This window comes from Acanthopagrus latus, chromosome 21 (genome assembly GCF_904848185.1).
Source record: "Acanthopagrus latus isolate v.2019 chromosome 21, fAcaLat1.1, whole genome shotgun sequence".
Taxonomy (NCBI): domain Eukaryota; kingdom Metazoa; phylum Chordata; class Actinopteri; order Spariformes; family Sparidae; genus Acanthopagrus; species Acanthopagrus latus.
Window position 1 is genome coordinate 23,671,185 of NC_051059.1, and position 20,553 is coordinate 23,691,737.

Sequence of the window (20,553 nt, forward strand, 5' to 3'; positions counted from 1 at the left end):
GCCCTGACTCAGCGGCCTGTCAGCCTGCTGCTGTGTGAATTTCACCCCCATTTGTCTCAATACTGCTCTGATCTAAAATGAGCTAGTTAGCATTCACGTTAAACTCGTGTTAAATATTAACCCAAACGGCCGCTGCCCATTTATTTTTTATGTGGAGTTTTAGTGCGTGGGAAGTGACATCGATCGGCTCGAGACGTTAACGGATACGATTCTTGAGGTGGAGACGTTTCTCTGCTAAGCCGTGGTGATGATGATGATGATGATGATGAAAAGGCTGGCGTTACCTTTGTAGAAAAAAGGTTATAAGGTAAGACTCTGAGCACCAAAAATCCTGCACAGCCATTTAACTTCTGTCACAGAGTATATTGGCTCCAGTTCCCCTCCTCCTCCCTCAGACTACGCAGTGCACCATCCATGCCTTTGTTCAATCACTAAAAAACCCAGTGGTGAGGAAAAAAAAAAAAGTTTTTCAGATCATTTACTTCTAGTCTGTAAAGTATCTGAAGTATTCATTACACAGACAAATTGTCCCCGTCTTTCATGGCTGCTGTTACGGATCAGCAGGGCTCGGACCGGAAAAAAAGCAGATGACAGAAGAGGCAGCAGGATAACGTCAAGTGATTTATGGTAAAAAAAAAAAAAAAAAAAAGACGCAGACCAGAGTGCGTGAGGGAGCGGAAACAAGGTGAGGGAGTGGGCGGAGTGGGCCAGGTAGCAGGTGATCAGGTGATTGGTCAGCTCACACCTGACCACAACAGAGCAGCTGTGCTAAATGAACTGATCCGTCCCAAACCTAGTCACTCGGGATATGTGCTGTGTCTCAATTCAGGGTCTGCATCCTTCGAAGGACTCGGCCTTTGTGGTCTTCGAAGGCGAGTCCTTCAGAGAGACCTTGTTAACCTCGTCAGCCGTTTGGAGCATTTCCTGGTTGCGTCACCAGATATTTTACCCTTACGTCACGATTTCTGCTGCCCAGGTCTGTAAAAGTGACGATCTACGCTACGTGATGTCGCCATTTTCTCTCTTTCTTTCTTCTTTCTCAGGTGCGCAAAGAATCTTGGCCTTTGAAGGATGCAGACCCTGAATTAAGATGCGGCAATGATGTGCAAATTTGTGGCATGGTGATGTAATGTGATGTCACAAAGTCACAGAATTAAAGGCGGGACCACTGACGAGGCGTTTCAGGAGCAGAGTTTTCTGTGGGAGAGAAGAGCTTCTGTTGGTTCTGACTTTGACCTCATTAACTTCCAACATACACAAGAACAACACAACACACGAAGACAAGACAAATACTTTCTCTTTAACTCCGTCAAAGTTCCTCAGGCTCGGACACCAGAGGAAGAAGGAGATGGACAGATAGGATGAGGAGGAGAAGGAGACAGTGAAGATAACAGCTACTCTACATACCGAACGGCAAAAGGTTTCTCAACATGCTGTTCTATAAGTCAAGGAAAAGACAATTACCATAATTATGCTGATTTTATGACACAGCACACGTGCACCTGAATGTTCTCACGCGTGTGCTAAGCTAACACTGTCCTGTGGTGACCTTTAAACAGGCTGGTTTGCCTCAACACAAGGTGTGAACTGATGCAGAGTCTCTCCTCGTGGGTTTGAGCTCCATTTGTGCTTTTTAATGGACTGTTTGCTTTGGCTAATAATACTCTTTGCTGCTGGCAACACTCATAAAAACACACACACACACACACACACACACACACACACACACACCACACACACACACACAGAGCTGTAGATATAATAACCTGCTCTGAAGTATGACCACAACTCTGAAGCGGTGTGGGTGAGTCCATTTTCCAGCAGAGTTTACAGTACAATATATCCCATGGGCCCAAAATTCAATCAGCAGGATTACAGCCAGAGAGCATCTGGTAGAAGATTTTTCTCCTTTCTGGAAAAAAAATAAAAAAGGCTCTTTTTTTTTTGTTTTTTTTGTTTTATTATAGGTTTGTTTCAGCGAGCAGTCGGATCTGTGCAGGAGCTGCATAATAATCTGATGAACGCAGAAACGTGGAGCCGTTAAATTAAAAGCACTGGAGCAGATTCTCCTTATCTGGCAGAGATACGTGGTCGGCTCGATATCCGTGCACGTATGTTGGTGTTTACATTGAGTTTACTGTGTGTGTGTGTGTGTGTGTGTGTGTGTGTGTGTGTGTGTGTGTGTGTGTGTTACGCCCCAGGGGAGGTTTATAATTGCTGTAATTGTCTCATTAATTGTGCTCCTATTTGGCGTCACACCAAAACAGCAAACAATTTGTTCTGCTGTCTCTCTCGCTCTCTTTTAGCTCTTTTCCAAGACAAGATGGATGGAGGACGGAGCTGTGACTTCATTTTAGTTATTAAGAGTGTACTTAGAATATAAATATTATGTAAAGATTGAGAATTTGGATGTGAATATGTGGTTTTACGAGGGCAAACTCTTCTCTTTAAAGGATGACTTGGACGTCACTTTTGCTGTTGTGTTGCTTGAATTTCTTTATCTGTGTGTTTGGTCTTGTTTTGTTTTATCTCGTTATCTCTGCCAAGGAAGATACATGTTTGTTGGTTGGTCAACAGAGGATAACACATAAAGTTCTGAATATATTTTCAGGAAAAAAAACTTGGATGGAAGATGGGTCTCGGCTCAGAGTAGACCCAAAAAAGGTTCGGTGTGGACGGGATGAAGCGACGAATTCAGGATTTTTTTTTTCTCACTTTCTTGAACATTACCAAAGAAACCCTTTTGTTTTGAAAATCTGGCATATTTCGGTGGCTGGTATCTGCTAGTAATTAACCTGATCTGGACATAGGGGTCAGTATGGATTTATACTTTGGTTGATCATCTTAACATCGATGACTTTCATTGAAAATATTTATCTTACTTGTGCAGGTGGTAAAATTACGCTCACATAGATTGTATCTACACATAATATCACGGCTGAATTTGTGCACATGGACACAAATCAATCATTTTAAAACGTTTTTGTGTCTTTCAGCAGACTTACACTACGTTCATGACTGATTCAAACACTGGAAATTCTATAAATTGCTCATTTGTCACTATTTCACCGACTGCTGTGTCACTGGGACGTTACCTGAAACCTGATCATGGATTTATACAAAATTAAATATCAAAGTTCTGACGGATTAACAGAACTGTTTTATATTCTGCCCACATTTTGTTAGCTTCGGGTGCTCCAGCTTCCTCCCACAGCACAAACAATCCCCCGTAGGTTTGACTGTGAGGGTGAAGGGCTGTTTGTCGCTGTGTGTCAGCCCTGTGACGACCTGTGACCTCTCGCAGAGTGTCAGCTGGGATTGGCTCCAGTCCCCAGAGACCCTCCACAGGATAAATAGATATTATGGATTATGGATGGAGGGAACATGACTGTGTTTGTCCTCCAAATGTTAATCATTGACTGTTTGAAGAAAAACACATCTTTGAGTGTTGTAATTGCTTCTTGGAAATGGAGTTCATCTCTATTTCCGTCTCAAATGCCAAAGATTAAAGTCCTTAATTCCCATTTTATGTCTTGGTTTTTATAGTCCCTGCTTTCCTCTGTGTGCCTGTTACATGTTATTGTATCACCAGAGGTTGATGTGGTGGTTGTACAATCTAAAATCCACCTTATATTGAATCTCTCTCTATGTGACTCCATAAGAATAGCCATGTAACTCAACATTTATGGCTCGACTTGCCAATTCAAGACACGCAGGAGGTATAAATTGAAAAGCAGCGGACAGCAGGGCGATACAACCTACTGACACGTGGACACCTGAACGCTGAAATGTGAATGTTGGAACATCTCTTTTCAAAATCGTGCGCATTCGCCTGCTGCTGTAACGTCCACTGTGGCTCCCCGCGAGTTCCCGTAGGAACAGATACAGACAGTTGTAACACCCTGGAACAATAACTGTGAATTTCACAATGGATATACTGTGTGTGTGTGTGTGTGTGTGTGTGCGGAGGCTTATGATTGTTTGTGTCTCTGTGTGTAAGTGTGTGTGTCCTGGACGATGCATTCTCTCTCTCTCTCTCTCTCTTGCAAGTACATTATTCTGTTGGCTCGGAAAAGGAAAGAAACATTTTCATTCATTGTTTCCAAACAAGAAGCAGCGCTGCGTGATAAAACAATCAGCTACAGAAGAAACATTTCTAACGTTTCCATCACAGTCTGTCGAATCAACAGTTTGTGTTTCGTCCTGGAAAACACTGTTTTATTTAATTCTGCTTTGACGCTGAAGAAGAATGAATTGTCACACGTTTTCTGTTGAAATGAGATATCGAAATAGATGATAGTTGACTTCAGATGTTAAAAGACACAGTCAGCAACAACAGCTTCATTGTTTTATGGCCTGTAGCTCTTCATCTCACCAGGATGGCTCAGCAGTTGAGGTGTACAACAGATACAAGTCCTGGTGGGTTCAAATCCCACTTCTGGTATAAGTTGTCTATTGTGAAATGTTGACCTTGTGTACTTTGCAGTAGGTTAGAGAGGTAACATCATCCTGGTAACATCATCCTGAACAATCACGTGTCTTGAGAATGGCATCATCATCATTCTCAGATCATGAAAGGACAATGGAGAAGTCACCAGGATGGCCGAGTGGTTAAGGCGTTGGACTTAAGTTCCAATGGGCAGAAGCCCTCGTGGGTTCGAACCCCACTCCTGGTAGTCAGAGCCACTGGTATCTTAAAAATTTAATGACACCTTGTGGAGATTTTGACTTCAAACACTCCATGTGTTTCAGGCAACATGTGCTGCTCTACTGTCAGATGACAGCTGAGATGCAATGGATGGTGAATCCGTCTTTCAGTGCTCTTCATAATTGCATTCCTGTTTAAAGCCACAAGAATGCTAGAGAGGACTAGTTATTGGTTTAAATCTCACTCCTCAAATACACAAAGCGTGTTTGTTATAAGACTCATGAAACCTGTTGAAACCTGTCGTCCTCGAACGAACAACTCAGATTGACACTTTCTAGACAAATCTACCGCGGTCACTTCCACTTTGACCTTTCAAACTCATTATCTGACTGTATGTTGTTCTTCTCCTGTTGCAAGTTAGCAGATGAAGTCACCAGGATGGCCGAGTGGTTATGGTTGGACTTAAGATCCAAATGACAGAAGTCCTTGTGGGTTCAAGCCCCTGTCCTGGTAGTAAATACCTCTACACTGTCTGTGGATTGTCCTTGTGGAGGTTTTGAATTCCAATACTTGCATTCCTCATGAATCGTGCTGTTAGGTTAAGCAAACAGTCGTCTATGTTCACACACGACTCCGGGTACTTTCTACTTCCACAGAACTTACCCAAACACATCGAAGCACAAAGCTTCATGCTCATTTACTTTACTTCTGCAAGCAAAGGTCAAATGAATTCTGTCCAATGTTGATTGAACATTTGAAGGTAAATGTGATGAAGCTCCTCCGGCAGTGCAGAATATAAGGGCAGATTTACATAGATGGAAACAAGCAAAGCTCCAATGAGCATCTCAACAAATGTCAAAGAACAATTTATTGGAAACTGACCTGTCGATGATTCCACACATGTCGATCTGCAGGTTGCTGAAGGTTCCCAGCTCCTTTTGCTGCACCATGATCAGGTCCACGTCCTGGTTGTCCAGAGTCAGGAGACGCATGCAGCCCTGGAAGACGTTGAAGGGGTTTCTGCATTCCTGCCCTTCGTCTTCAGCCGGACAGCCTGAACAGAACATCAGTCAGAGAAGACTCCACTATCACTCATGTATCAATATGCTACTAATACTAATCTAAATATGGAAAGACATACATCCAGTAGATAGTATGATTGATCAATATTTCCATTAGTTGCATTATGCATAAAGTTTGACACTTTTACTTGTGAAGACAATGTCGGTAATCTACTTTTGAGTCTTTGCTCATCTGCTTCCACACTGACACTGGACAGGGTCTAATTTCTTGATCTATTTCTCTCTTACCACCAAAGAAGAGTTGACTTTGTATGGCGACAGGAAACGACGGGCTTGCTTGAGCGCCGCCTCCTTCTTCTTTATCCACGGTGATGCTCAGACGACCTCGTCTGGAGTTCAGCTCCACCGAATGCCACTGGCCGTCATTTAGAGCAGAACCTGGGAACCGAACACCCGTTTAACACGCGCTGCTGAATACTAGACTTTTTAATGTGTTCATGGGTGCACATCGAGCTGTTAAGACCTGCAGCAGATGCTGCTGGCGCGAGACTTTTTTCCAAGTCTAAAGCCAAGCTCGGCACTCATGTAGCGAGGACTGAATTAGATATCCAATCACACCAAAACCTGCCAAACATCCACCAAAATAAAATATCTGAAAACAACTTATAAATGTTTGCACACTCAAACAGTATTTAGAAGATTATCAGTCGAGAGTTATTTGGGATTCCTCTGCCGGTGGGTCGAAATGGTACAAATGGATTCAAAAACCACTGGGAGCAGGTGAGTGCAGATAACACAGGCGTCCACTTCCTGCATTATCTGTGTGATTGACCTGCAACAAGTACCCGTGTGGCTGTTCCTGCTTTGAGAATCTGTTTGTTGAGAGAAGAGATCAATATCTCATTATCTCCTCTATTTTTCTTACTGAAAAGAAGAACACGCCCAAGTCATTTTACAGAACCACCGGCTGCACAGCGTTCTGCCAGGCTGATGCTGATGTTGGACCACAGCTTCGGCAGTGAGACTGCAGATGCTGGTTCAAACTTTTATTTATCACATGTGATCAGTCTTTAAAGCTCTGGATTAGGTTGACTTGTGCTAACTTGTCTCTTTACCCTGACCTGCAGTGAGCTCCAGCAGCGCCCTGCCGGCTTTATGGATCTGCAGCCGCAGCCTGGCCTCGCTCAGGTACAACCAGACCACGCCCCCTTCCTGAGGCAGGCCGAAGGTGAGCAGAAGCCCCGCCTTGTTCCACGTCCTGAACTGGAACCCCACGGACACGCCCCCCGAGGAGGAGGACGCCGACGCCCCCGGCAACTGCAGGAAGCTCTGGGGGCCGGGGAACGTCACGGCGATGGAAACTGGCTCAGCACAAGAGAAGGTCACATTGCCCTGAGACAGAAACATACAGAGTGGAGAGAGAGGAGGAGGAGGAGGAGGAGGGACGGGAAAAAGTGATTACTAGAGAGATAAAACAACATGAAACATGAATATTAATCAGCTGCAGAGGGCGTGTCGAAGTGACCTCTGTCGCAATGATCTCATCAGCAAGTCTCCTTAAAGAGGACATCGGTATTACCATAATGATAACAGCGAGGCCTTAGAATAAGATTAGGAAAACAAACTGAAAATACCAAAGTCACCCAGCTTGGAGGTAGAAGAGATAAAGAATGAAAATGAAAGAGAGCGTACAGTAAGCCCCGCACTACAACATCTTGACATCTCTGTTACAGTCTATTGTTTTGAGTAGTGGTTATGACACCGGGTCTATTGCTACGGCTGCAGCAGTAATATATTACAGCCCCCTCTGCTCTCTGCTGGGAACATCAGTCTGCTATCTTTACAATGCTCCGGAAACACAGATGACATCTAAAAGCCCTTTGTAGAGCTGTTAAAGTGACGTACACTTGATCACGTTGGAGTGGGCCGGCTGCTGCTGCACAACACGTAGTAAAGAGTTACCTTAAAAAACCCACAAAGTCTCACTGACGCTCCTGTTCTCCTTCAGCCTCGCTCGTATTTTCTTTGTATTAATGCCCCCTCACAGAGCCGTATGAAGGACAGTTTAGTCTCTGCGCTGAATTGGACCATAACTTGTGGCTAGTGCTTTAAGAGCCACGGTACTAGCATAAAATTGCCTCTATTAGATCTTCAGCCATGCATGTGAAATCTCTGAACCGATCTACTAAGAATTCACTCCTGCCTGGGCCTTTTTAGAGCATTTATTACTCTGCACAGAAACGCTTCACGGCCTCTCGCTGATGAGATCGCTCCACTCATCTTGAATGTAGAAACACAGATAAGGAGACATTAGTGAGGGTCTACCTACAGTCTACACTCCTCTTTGTCCTGGTTTCATTTAACGTCAGCAGCTGCATAGAAAGAAAAACAGCATCTACAGGCGCCTGACTGGGAAAGTCAATGCTATTGAATCCCAGTTGAATCAGACACACACACACACACACACACACACGAGGGAAATGCTTTCAAGCAAGGGTGACCAGTAAACAACAATGGAAAAAAAACAAACCCAAAGAGTCTTATTATCTAAATAAAACAGATCCCACAAGATATATATCTGATGGTCTGTGGTTTTTGGATGCACTGTGTTGAATAAGTGATCACAAAGTCACAAAAAAAAAAAAAAAAGCGGAATATCTGATCAGTGTTCGAATGACCAAAAGGAATTTTGTGGAGGCAGTCTATAGATTTTGGGTTCAGAGACCTTTGTCCAGAGACTGATGCCGCACCCTCTCAGATAAGATCAGCCTGAGAGAACAGAGAGAGGGAGAAGAAACTGAACTTTGAAAACTCAAAGCTGTTGCTGTCTACACAAGACAGACAATCACATCACTGCAAAGATCTCAGTAGTACGTCCACACACACAGCGCGCAGATTAGTTTCCAACATTGTTTTATTAAAAACATATTAGTCATACACTGAAAATATGTTTTCTTTTGTAAGGTTTGGGTTTTCATTAAGTCGCTTCAAGTTGTTTTATTTTGTAGCAGTGACTCGTGACTCTCGACTCATTTTAACAACGTTTATTTACACTTCTCCCATTGTGGGAAATTTAGTTTGCAGAAGAATATAGATAATCAATGGACATGTAACAAAATATAATTTGTGAAGACGCATCTTGATTACAACCAAAAATACAAAGCTGCGAAGCAACAATTGCGTCTTGTGCAAGTATTACATGTGGAAAATTGAAATCTGTTGCACTTCGCCCACGCGTGACGCTATCCACCATGAGCTACCTCTCATCATCCTCCAACTCCTCTAAGATGGAGTCTCTCTCTGCTGTCACCTGCATCACCCGTGAGAAGTATCAGTAAATCTCCTTGCACTCAACTCCCCGCCTTGTTGTTCACTTCTGGCTCCTGCCAAAACTACGCATTGTAACGTGTCCGACATTAAGGGAGAACTCAGACGGCTCAAAGAGAGGCTGGTCTGGTTTCCTGAAATTGATCCGGCTTTACTTAAGACCTGGCAATAAAACATGTCTGCCATGGAGGACGGCTGTTTGTTGATGAAATTCCTGGACCCAGTCAGTCGTTTTTGGTTTTGGACATTAAAGATGCCATAACAGGAGATCATCTTTATATCGACATTAAAGAAATTAAGCCTCGGCAGATATTTCAGTCAGTAAATCCTCATCTGATCAGACTGGTTACACAAGTCGGCACCGTGTCATGACCTCTGAAGACTTGAACTCAGGTCCATGTGGTGGCCCTGGTGCACTGATCACTTCTAGTCCAGCTCAGTGAACTTACCTTGACCTTAACTTGGTGGTCTTTGTGTTTTACTAGCTGTATCAGGTTGAGGCCGTTGTACAGCAGATTTTCCAGGCAGCCATGGAAGTTCCCCTTGGAGACGACTTGTTTCTGAGAGTCGCGGCTCTGGACTGCGCCCACGCTGAGCTGTATTTGGACAGAACCAACAGACACATACAGAACATACTGTTGAATGCAGGTTCTTTCTCCTGAGGCTGTGGTCATCTTGAACATTCAGCGGTTGCACAGATTTCATCCCACCTGTCTGATCTCCCAGTGGCTGAACTCTGCAGGGATCTGAACCCTCTCGGTGTGTTTGTCCACGGTGAGGTTGAGGTGAGAGCTGCGCCGCTCCACCGCTAAATGGTGCCAGTGCTGGTCGTCTAACAGGCTGCCGAGAGAGGCGAGACGCCGGGGCTCGGAGGATGGACCTGGAGGAGATGATGATGATGATGATGATGATGATGAGCAGAGAGGATAGCAGTATTAAAAATGAGTTTGTCTGGTGTCAGTCAGAAGACTATTCCTGTATCTGGCCTGATGCTAAGAGAGGTGAACACCAGGCCAACAGCAGCTTCTTCACTGTGAATAATATTTAAATTTTCTCAGTATCCCGCAGAGAGCAGCACGCTGAGGTCAGCCTCTCTCGCCTCGTTAGGGACTATTGAATATCTGCATAGTAGAATTTGAGAACGGAAGCCAAATATGTGATAATGCAGAGGAATCACAGCGAGACATCATTAATGATAGATGAGCGCCAGCCGGTCCAAATTAGTGGATCCATTTCTACATCCCCCCAAAGTGCTGGGAGAGAAACTTTGTTATTTCTGCTGAGAGAAGGAGGCGCAGAAAGAGCTGAATACAGTCGGCCATTAAAAATGTATCGAGATATTCTTTCGGGAAGAACAAGTCCAACTTCAGAGGGAGGAACACAGACAGTTTGGATGATGATGGATAAATGCATATTCTGACATTTCAGCCCATTTTGTGAGATGATTTATTTGACTGCAGTTCGGATGAGAAAAACAACTTCATTCAGACGGAGAGAGTCAGGATGTGGAGCTCATGACAGCGAGGAGGTCTGTCCTGTCAGCACAGTTATTGCGATGAGTTATTTGATTAAAGTCTGGACGAGTTGAAGAGAGACAGCTCAATCGATATGAGGGGAAGGATAGCGAGACTTAAAAACAAATAAGATGCTGTCGAAGAGAAGAGAGGGGACATCATGACTGAGGTTTCAACGAATGGATCATTTGATTATCGTCTCAATGACTGGGAAGAGAAAGAGGGAATCAATATGAGAGGTCAGAGGGCAAACAAATAAAAAGATAATTCATATTAATACATACAACCCTGTCTTTTCTCTTCTTCATCACTGTCCGTCTTTCTCTGCAGGGAGAGGACTTTTTTATTTTTTTGGGACCAACTGGAGAAAATCTCGGTGTGAAATGTAAAAAATAAAAAAAGTCTACTGAGTGTAAAACCTACTGTCAGTGAGTCCTTGAGCAAGACTGTGATATGAATTGTGATTTGGAGGGGGGGGCAAAAGAAATCAATAGGTTACTTCCTGATGGGAGCGTGAATGTGCACAGAAAATATTAACAAGCAGCGGGTCAGTGGTCAAGAAAAATTCAGAAGATGGTGGTGATGGCGCAGAGGAAAGGTCACGAGGTTGCAAAAATCAAAATATTTTTTTAGTCTTTAGAGCTCGAGCATGAACAGCACATCTCCGTGTGGCTGTGTTCAGTATTCTAAAGCCCAGATAACCCGACTGTGGCTTACAATGACCGCAGCGTGTTTCTGTGAGCGTTGAGGACGGTCACACTGGATGTGTTGTGCTGAACATCACGTCTGCAGCTGTCGACTGTCACTCTGATTACACAGGAAGACAAAGACAGCACTTATCAGGAGCTGCTTCCACTGTAATCAGCTCCAAACATAATTTTCCAAATTGTAAACACACTTGAGAGGAGCAAATATTTCGGCACTTTGATAGCCCATTAAGATTTACACTCCTGTGACTTCCTGAGGTTTGTATCTGTATCTGTGACAGGCCAATACTTTTTATAATATCAGCCAACTGTTACAAGGTTTTGGGCACCAAAACTACTTGGTTAGGTTTATGAAAAAATCATGATTTAGGTAACCTTCAACAGACACTACAGCATGCAGACATGTCGAGTCATGTCATCCTTGGAGTCTATAAGAATCTGACCTAAATGAAGAATATAAAACTGATGATTTTATGAAGAAACAGGAAACAGGAAATGGGGGAGAAAAGGCTTCTGAGATCCTTAATTTGAGAGGTTAATGGCTTTTAAACATGGTATCAAACTGTAAAAGAGATGCTGGACAAAAGAAGAAGAAGAATGGGCAGCAATGAGGTCACAGCGATCTTTTATCACCTAAACATCTCACCCTCAAGTCCAAGTGAACATTGGTGTCTGATTAAAAGAAATTCTTGAGATACTGTGTTCACGAGAATAGGACGAAGGGGCGGATAATGCCGTCGGCCGCAGCTATCGCCGAGGAGGAGGCATAAAAAGCAAAAGATCTGACAGTAATCACAGCTCAAGGAAATCCTGATGCTTCTCAGACTGACAGGAGAGTTTAAATTACATTACATAAATCTACCCTCACTTTTCTAACCAGTAATGTTTCGTGTCTTCTGTTATCCAGGAGAGAGTTTCAGTCTCTGTACAGAGCTGTTACTCAGAGTTGCCTCATAAAGTGAACTACAAATGCACTGGAGGGGGTCAGACCAGCATGTGACGGTGTTAGCAGAGCAGAGCAGATCACGCGTGAGCTCAGGGTCAAATAAAACACAACAGATGACCTAAATTACTCAATCTGTAACCTAAAAAAAGAGAGAGGGCAGAGAGGATGGAGAGGAAATGGGGGGAGGGGGGGGAGAAAAGATAAGAAAGAGGGCAGAGACTGAGATAATGAGAGACGGGATGATGAAGGGCATCTGACCTCGAGAAAAAATAGACTGAGGACTGAACCAGCGCATTAAAATGTCAAGAAAAGAACAGAAAACATCGGAAAACTGCAAATGGTCTCTTTTGATATGGAAACAAGTAAAGGAACTGGAGGTCTGTGGAGACAAACAACAGTAATTGGAACAGAAAAGAGGGAAACAAAAAGGAGTTATAAGAAGGGCAGAGACAGAGGGAGAGGAATAAGGAGAAAAGATGTTTTCGGCGTTTGTTTGAAGAAGTCGAGTTCTCTTTCTCTTCTATCGTTTCAATGGACGGCTTTAAATTCCTCTTACTTGAGCTGCAGGCTCTTCTGACACTGACACTGAACAGTCTCTCTGTTAAGTAACATGATCTTAAATAATGACACTATCAAAACATAGTGTGGTTGGATTGTCAGTAAACTCTGTACAGACATTCATGTCCTCCAGAGGATAAATCATCCCGTATTTGACTCTTCGCCGTCTCTGAAGTCTCTCTACTCGACAACAGAAGCTCCGTTCTGGTCTCATGTTGAGCTTTGAAACTTTGATTTCGACGACTATTTTCATTCCAACTCTGAAACAGTCACTGCGCTGGTGTGGACAGACGTCCCAGAGAACAACAACCTGGAAAAATGTTCTTATTTGACCTGAAGACACTTTTTTTCAGCAGTGTGACTCTTTAGCCCTGCATAGTATTTGCTGATATTTCTTCATATTTCATCTAAATCTTTAAAAAAAAAACCTAGTAAATCAGTAGAAAGCATTTTCATCCAAGATTAATTTAATGCATCATTAATAATTCCTTGTGTGAGCCACAATGAGAAATACAGCACATCTGACATGTTTTGATAAAACCATTAGTAGAGTAATAATACGTTCTAAACAAAAATGTCTGAAATGTTTTCAGAGAATATGTTTGATTTTAATTAGTTAACAGTGTCACCATGTTGCTCTGTGTGTGAGCTGCTGCCTGCAGACTACAGCAGATTTCACTGTGTGAACAAGTGCACAGGTTTTCCTTCCTGTGTGTCCAACGTCAACACACAAGACTGGACGACTGACGTGTGTGTTTCTGTCTTTCAGCCAGTGCCGATGCAGTTTGTTGCTGCCGCTAACGGCCCAAACATGCCGGCAGCAGTACGGCTGAGGACCCACAAGCAGCCACCTAACCCAGTTGTGCAGGGACTCAGAGAGATGGTTCCCGTTTACTGTAGCATGTGTTAGGGGCCCGACTCTGCAAGACTTGACGCATGGATGCAGTCTGTACAGGTGTGTGTGTGTGTGTGTGTGTGTTCTCCATGATAGGTAGACGATGCTGAAGGAAGTCCCCTCTTGGCAAATTTAAAGGAATTACAGATACAAGACCTTAAAATAAGCTTTTCTTTTCTATTAGTTTGTTTTTAAATGACCAGAAACGAAGGTCCTCTCTTAGACAGTGGAGAAATTAAGTGCCTTGTTAGCAATATTGACACGTGTGTGTGTGTGTGTGTGTGTGTGTGTGTGTGTGTGTGTGTGTGTGTGTGTGTGTGTGTAAACCAGAGGTTGCCAGGCTGCCATGCTGAATCATCAGCATATGGCTCACCTCTCATCAGGAACCCCATCTGGCTGCTGAAATACTTCTCCATCCATCCATCGCTCTCACTTCATCTCCCTCTACCTCAACCTTACTCCTTCCCCTCATCCCTCTTCTCGTCTTTCTTCATCTTCCTCTCCTCCCTTTTTTATTTCACAAACTCCCTCATCCCCTACACCTTCATGTTTCTTCATCCATCCTTTTCTCTTTCTGTCACCAAGTTCTTTTGCCCTAAAAAGATAAGAACCGGAAAAAGGAAATACCTGGTCATTAAGAAAAAAAAAAAAAAAAAAGAAAGAAAGAATAGAAAAGCTTATTTTAAGCTCTTTTACCGTAATATTCCTTCAAATGTGATTTTTGAAATTTCTTAAAAGAAATTGCCAAGAGGGGACGTCCCTCAGCAAAGTCTACCTATCACCGAGAACACACACACACACACACACACACACACACACACACACACCTGTGCAGACTGTATCCATGCACCACGTCTTGCCGAGTCCGGCCCCTAACACATGCTACAGTAAACGAGAACCATCCATCACGGCTGTAATGAGACAGAGACGCAGCAGCGCAGCGCGAGACAACATTTAAACCAATCAGGCGGCAGCGTGCGTCTAAATTTGGGGAGTCGCTGAGGGAATGAGTCTGATTTTCATGTTGCTTTGCTACATATCGGTGTCTGAGGTTGTGCTGTACTTCATGTGTTTGTCTCTGTCACTGTTTTGTGATGATGGTGGTAAAATGTAATGTTGATTTTCCCCTGTGATGCACGTGGCTCTGAAAAAGATTCTTTTCAAAGTCGGAAGTCTAAAGTCTACATCTGAAAGAGCAATTCTCCAGGAGCCACAACAAATCCAAACTTATTTTAGAGGGTTTATGTCCTCGTCCGCCTTATAAAGTTGTTTTGTAGCAGTAAGTCCACAAAGTGAGTCACAATTTACCTGAAACAAAAGGTGTTCTTGCTGATAAACCCGCTTTGAGCTGTAGATTTTTACTGTTGCTTCTGTCGGATGATACAGATGTAAACGTCATGTTCCTTATCAGAAGAAATGTGTTTACCTGCCGCGTTTTTATTTTTCCTGGGGATGCCAACAACATAAGCTTTCTTAAGCCCTGCCATTTATAACGGCAGATTTGGTTGTGCTACCTTTATATCCTGCTATCATTCTTCAGATAAGCCTGGTGTTTATGCAGGTTTTTTTTCAGTGTAGTGGGTATCAGCATGAATAGATGCCAGTATCTGTCAGGATATCAGTATGTGGTGTGTTGTACCTCGTCTGAGCAGCAGCTGTAGCTTTCCCCTCTCCAGCTCCAGGCTGAGGCTGAGTCCTCCGTCTCCCTCTGCGTGCAGCAGCGACCCAGAATTCCTCAGGGTTTTAAACTTCAGAGAAACGACGTCTCTGGGCGACCACTTCGACCCGGGGTTCAACCGGTACACCAGACTGCTGCTGCTGCCGTCCAGACTCACCACATCAGAGGCTGAGAGACAGCGAAGAGATACAGCAGTCAGGAATATTTGGTCATATCAGTTTCTGTTAAAGAGCAGTGAGACGGTCATCCAGCACCTTAGGACCTAAAACCATGCCTCGTTTTTCAACAGAAAAAGCAGAGTCTGTGCACAGCAGGTGGTGACGAGAGATTGCGTGTAGTAAACAAAATGTAGTAACTTTTAGCTCGGTTTAACTGCAGTGACGCAAAAGCACAGCTGAATGTAACTGTGTTCTACTCGTCAGATACAGCAGCTCTACTAAACCTTCAGACACAAAAAAACTACTCTCAGCGTCTGGTTAGACTTTTAAAATAGCATTTCACAAACAATGATGACTTTTGGATGTGAAATGGTCACATTTGGTTAGATTTAGGAAAACATCTGAATCACACAGGTCAACACACAGAAAAGTAAATCCTGGTGTCCTGGAGGAAAGTCCAGCATATGACCAACCCTCCCACCCACACCGCCGCCTCAACTCGGACTCCTCTTGTGCTTTATACTACCACGCTAGAGGGGAGCCTCCAGGAATATTTCTCAAACATGGAAGTGCAAGGCCACTGACCAGGCTGCTGCTGCTGAGTGAGAACGGGCTGCACTGAGCAAAGGTAAACATGCAGGACGGCTTTTGTTGGTGTTTTTTCCACAGCTGCAATGGAGCTCTGAGCAGAAAGCAAACAGAAAAATACAAGAGAGCCTTTCGAGGGAGCAGGTGAACGATCAGTGAGGGTAAGACGGACACATCCTTTAACATAGAGAGAGTTTTTAGGCCAACTAAAGAGCATCTTGTTTAAAAAAAACCATATATTGTTTCAGATTTCTTCATTTTTCTCTTCTGTAACACTTTATTGTCTCCATCTGGCCTCTTCTTTGCTCTTTGAGTTCACACCAGCGCCTGGCACTTGCACCTTGTTCGCAATCAGGAGACAAACTTATTTTTATGCTCACTGAGGCCTCTTGTGCTGCCACTGGCGTGCATGTAGCCGACGGCCTTTTGACAGCAATTTGTTTAACAAGCATTATCAATTTAATGATTGTTTGTTTTTCCAACCGTGTCTCTGAGAATTTATGTTCATACGCGACTAATTTGCAAGAGCGAATACATTTTGAAGGAAACGTCGCACCAACCTTATTAAGTTTTCTATCAACATAATGAGACGATGTTCATTAAACGATGCAATAAGCAATTCTGGAGGGAGATGGTTGATGTTTGAGTCTCATTCCCGGTGTCATCAGCGTCAAAGCATCGTATCTGATGACCCGAGTCGAATCTCTAACATATTTGGCAAGTTGAGATGCAAGTAGAGAAAGATTGTGGTCTCGGTATCCACAATGATTTCCTGACTCTAAACAAATCCAGCCAAAGATGGAAGTGTCTCTGGTGTCAGAGTCTTCGTCTCTGTATGCCCACCATCTACTCAGACCAGCTCCCAGTGGATCCTCTGCAGTACAAACATCGACTCCTCCGAATATCATCCAAGCAGAAATTCCGTTTGCCGACACAAGGAGATATATGAAAGTATTTCCTAGAAGTCAGGACTGGTCTCTCATCTGTCCACTGCACAATAGACGGGGCTCCCACCTCCAAGTTGTAATCCACATGATTTTGTCCTTTTGTACTTTAAAAATCTTTATTCTTCAAACAGCATGTTTTTGTTCTGTGTCTAAATCAAGAATCACTGTGACCACAGATGTTTTTTTTTCCCCCACTTAAAAACAAAAGGTGTGTGTTTACAGTTCAGATATGATGTGATACTTCCCCCCAATGACAAGAGAACAATTATACTGAAAATCTGTCGTGAAACAGAACCGATTAACGTGTTGACGAACTGTGATTTCCGGCTTTCTCCGCGAGGCTTTTCTGGATTCAGGGAGAAGAGTGTAAAACATGATGGATATCAGTGATGAGACGAGGTGAAAATTAAGACGTGGAGGGAGACGACAGTTGGTAGGAATCCATAAAGTGTCAAATATGACATACAAAACTCAGACCAGTTAGAAAAAGCGTGTTGGGAAAGGTGTTAATGTATCACAACAGAGTATAAACTGATAACGCAGCAGGTGCACATACTAAACATAACACGGCGATACAGTGTGAAAATTATGAACTGAGACAACATATGGCACTTCAATTGATTACAAAGTACTCCGAGAATTTACAGTTTGTTGTTTTACTTTTGAGTGGGGAAAAAAAACAACAATCTGGAAACCAATTAAGAGTCAAACAGATGACGGAGAAAGTGCCTCCACCCACACTCACTTCAACCATTCCCCACAGGCAGCAGGCCGCACAGTCTGCATCACCAGTCATCATATAAAAAACATTGCCATTCTTCATAAAAATTATGAAAAATTAAGCTTTTCGGAATTTACTTTTAGGTTTTCACACTAAATCTATAAAGCTGAACATAGACTCACATCCCACAACATGACTGGGTTAAAAACTACTCCTTTTATTTAATTTACTCACATTTACCAGATTTCCCGGGTTCATTTGGAGAGTTTTATTCTGTTCATACAGTAAAAGTGAAACTACACTTTCTGGTATCCCTGCACATTTCATCCAATCAGGACAGAGAACTCCACGAAGAGGCGGTCCTGTCTGCTTAGAAAACAAGGGAAGAGAAGGATCCTCCTGCTCTGGTGATTTCCTTGCAGTGGAGGAACAGAGAGAGTTATCAACTCCGCCGTCGGCTTAAACGACTTAAAGGGCCAATCAATGAAAAACACTTGAGGGCAAAGAAGTCGTGCAAGTATTTGTGACGCAGGAGGGAGGAGACTGTCGACTGCGACGTGGAGAGGAAGTCATCTGAAAGGACGACGACGCTTACAGCAGATCTGAAACAACAATTTCTCTTGATTCTGACACAGGGATCCCTTATTCTGTCTTCTTTCCTTATGTCTGCACACCTGAATTGACACAATTTGTTTCACAACTTTTTTTTTTTATAAGATTATAAAAAAAAAATGCAGCTTGGCGTTTGATCTCTTTCACTTCTTCCTTCCTGGCGGTTGCGTTCTTTTCACGTTTCTTCAATACATATCTTCTTCACTCATTAACTACCTGCAGGATGATTAAGGCTGACTTTTAAAGAAAAAGATGGTTGTTATAAATGGCCTGCACACATTTTCTTCTAAACTGAACGCGCTTCTCGCGAGTCTCTAATAACCGTTGCCTCTCATAACCATCCTTCTTATTACAATAATTCAACAGTTCCCCACTGAAGACTTTGCTTTTATTACTTCTAAATTCAATTTAAGTGCAATATTTTTTAATCACGTCTCGTTCTGAAAATTAGATTTCTGCAGCAAACGTTCCTCTAGGTATGATTAGTCCAGTACTTTATTACGAGCGGATTTATTTGTAAGCAGTGGGATAAGTGTGTGGTCTGTGTTGCTATGGTGACACAGACGAACCTGGAGACAGCCAGCATCTGTCCACTCTTATGAGAAACCCAGGAGAGCTCAGTCATGGCGGGCAGAAGACAAAAAAAAACAACCCAAAAGACTCACTGTAAGGACATCCGTAGGTCTCCAGCCGGAGCCCGATCCTCCCGCTGGGGTTCCAGTCCAGAGGAATGAGGCGGAGGAAGCGAGCGACGGCCGGCTGCTGCAGCTTGTACTGAACCACGCTGTCGGCATTACTGTTACCTGGAAAAGACTGAAAACACACGGACACATGCACAGATGATTTCTGAAGGCAGGTTTCCATCCAAATACTGACAGAATTTTAGAAAACACAGCGAATTCTGCCACTGTCATGCAGTTCAGTTGTGTGCAAACTCAGTTCCTGCAGTTTTTTTTTTCTTCTTTTTGTTATAGTAGATATTTAAATCAATTTATTCTCTTATGATATTCTTCTGGATTAACAATGAATGTGTTCTGCCAAAACGTGCAATTCAAAGATTGAACCGATGGCTCTGCCTCCGTCCTGAGGCTGCGAGCCTGATGGATCGCTCTTTTCATCTCTCGCCATCTCTCCCATCTGGCAATCTATCCTAATTACGTCCCTCCCTTGAAGTTGACACGCAGGTTAACTGGCTCTCCCACAGCTGAATGAAAGCTTAGACACATAATTAACGTATTAATTCCTCTGTAATCATGACAGAGAGTGGAGCTGGATGTGCTCGTACGATTAGAGCGAGACGCTGGGTTGTCATAGTCTTTTAACAGTGTCCGTTATGTGTGCGTAGATCTCCTTTATTGCAGACTTTTCTGTTTTTACATCTAAAACAGACATTCATTGAATTGATTTTGCACGCACTTGTATTGTAGGAGTATCACATTTATCTTTAGAAAGATGATGCGAGACTTCTGTGCTGCTAAAAGAGTGAGAAGGAAGTTAAATGACTCCCGCAGAGCTCAGTTTCCTGTTTTCACATCTGTGTTAATTGAAATCCACACTGTTTAAATGTATTGTGAATTGGTGACGACGGCAAGTGAGATCATCTCGTTTTCCTCCCATTAATGTGCACCTCACGCCTCCATTACATCAAGGTTTGTTCAGTTTAGAAGCATTTAATTTTACACAAAACATTTGAAGAGTTAACGTGAAAAGACAGAAATGTGGAGGAAACTTCTGTTCAGCTGGTCTTCGCGCTCTCAGAGGCTCAGTGGTTAATCTGTTGTGGTTTATCCAGCGACTCTGCCATAAGCGTTCTCCTCAGACAGACTGTAAAAGCTGACCTGACCGACGCACAGAAATTAAAAAAAAGCAGTCTGAAATGAGACTGGGATTGTGTTCGGCATATGCAGAGCGTCAGATCAACCTGTTTTTAATCCCCAGCGTTGAGATTAGCTGGATTCAGCTCTGCTCCTGATGAAAAAGCTGTAACAAACGTGGCTTTACTCCGGATAATTGTCCACACTCGCAGTGAGATAACTCAGTGTTTTTCCATATTTGTTGCTTTGATTTTGGTGAAAGAAGGAGCATGAAAGTGAGAAATTCAGAAAAACATAATTTGAACTGGCTCACTGTGCTGACAGGATTCATCACTGTGATTGCTTCCTACACAAACAAGATCAAAACGACTTTTGTGTTCCTGCGGCTGTGAACTAAAATAAAACCATGTACGATCAC

The 20,553-nt window shown here is 43.2% G+C and overlaps 1 protein-coding gene, 1 long non-coding RNA gene and 1 other non-coding gene across 5 annotated transcripts in view; 2 read left to right on the forward strand and 1 right to left on the reverse strand.

Annotated features, from left to right (window-relative positions):
- The window catches only part of LOC119010717 (contactin-associated protein-like 4), a 105,448-nt gene that overhangs the window by 34,063 nt on the left and 50,832 nt on the right, over positions 1-20,553 (reverse strand). For all 3 annotated transcript variants that reach the window (XM_037083094.1, XM_037083093.1, XM_037083095.1), the window contains exons 4-10: positions 18,987-19,134; positions 15,257-15,463; positions 9,708-9,877; positions 9,447-9,593; positions 6,792-7,062; positions 5,959-6,108; positions 5,531-5,702 (exon numbers count right to left, since the gene is read on the reverse strand). In XM_037083094.1, coding sequence (XP_036938989.1) covers positions 5,531-5,702; positions 5,959-6,108; positions 6,792-7,062; positions 9,447-9,593; positions 9,708-9,877; positions 15,257-15,463; positions 18,987-19,134 — 1,265 coding nt within the window. The remainder of the gene's footprint in view (positions 1-5,530; positions 5,703-5,958; positions 6,109-6,791; positions 7,063-9,446; positions 9,594-9,707; positions 9,878-15,256; positions 15,464-18,986; positions 19,135-20,553) is intronic.
- On the forward strand, positions 1,985-2,390 carry LOC119010719. The gene is made up of 2 exons (XR_005072045.1): positions 1,985-2,111; positions 2,307-2,390. It is a non-coding gene; the product is annotated as an uncharacterized LOC119010719 (long non-coding RNA).
- On the forward strand, positions 4,594-4,676 carry trnal-uaa. Its single transcript has one exon. It is a non-coding gene; the product is annotated as a tRNA-Leu (tRNA).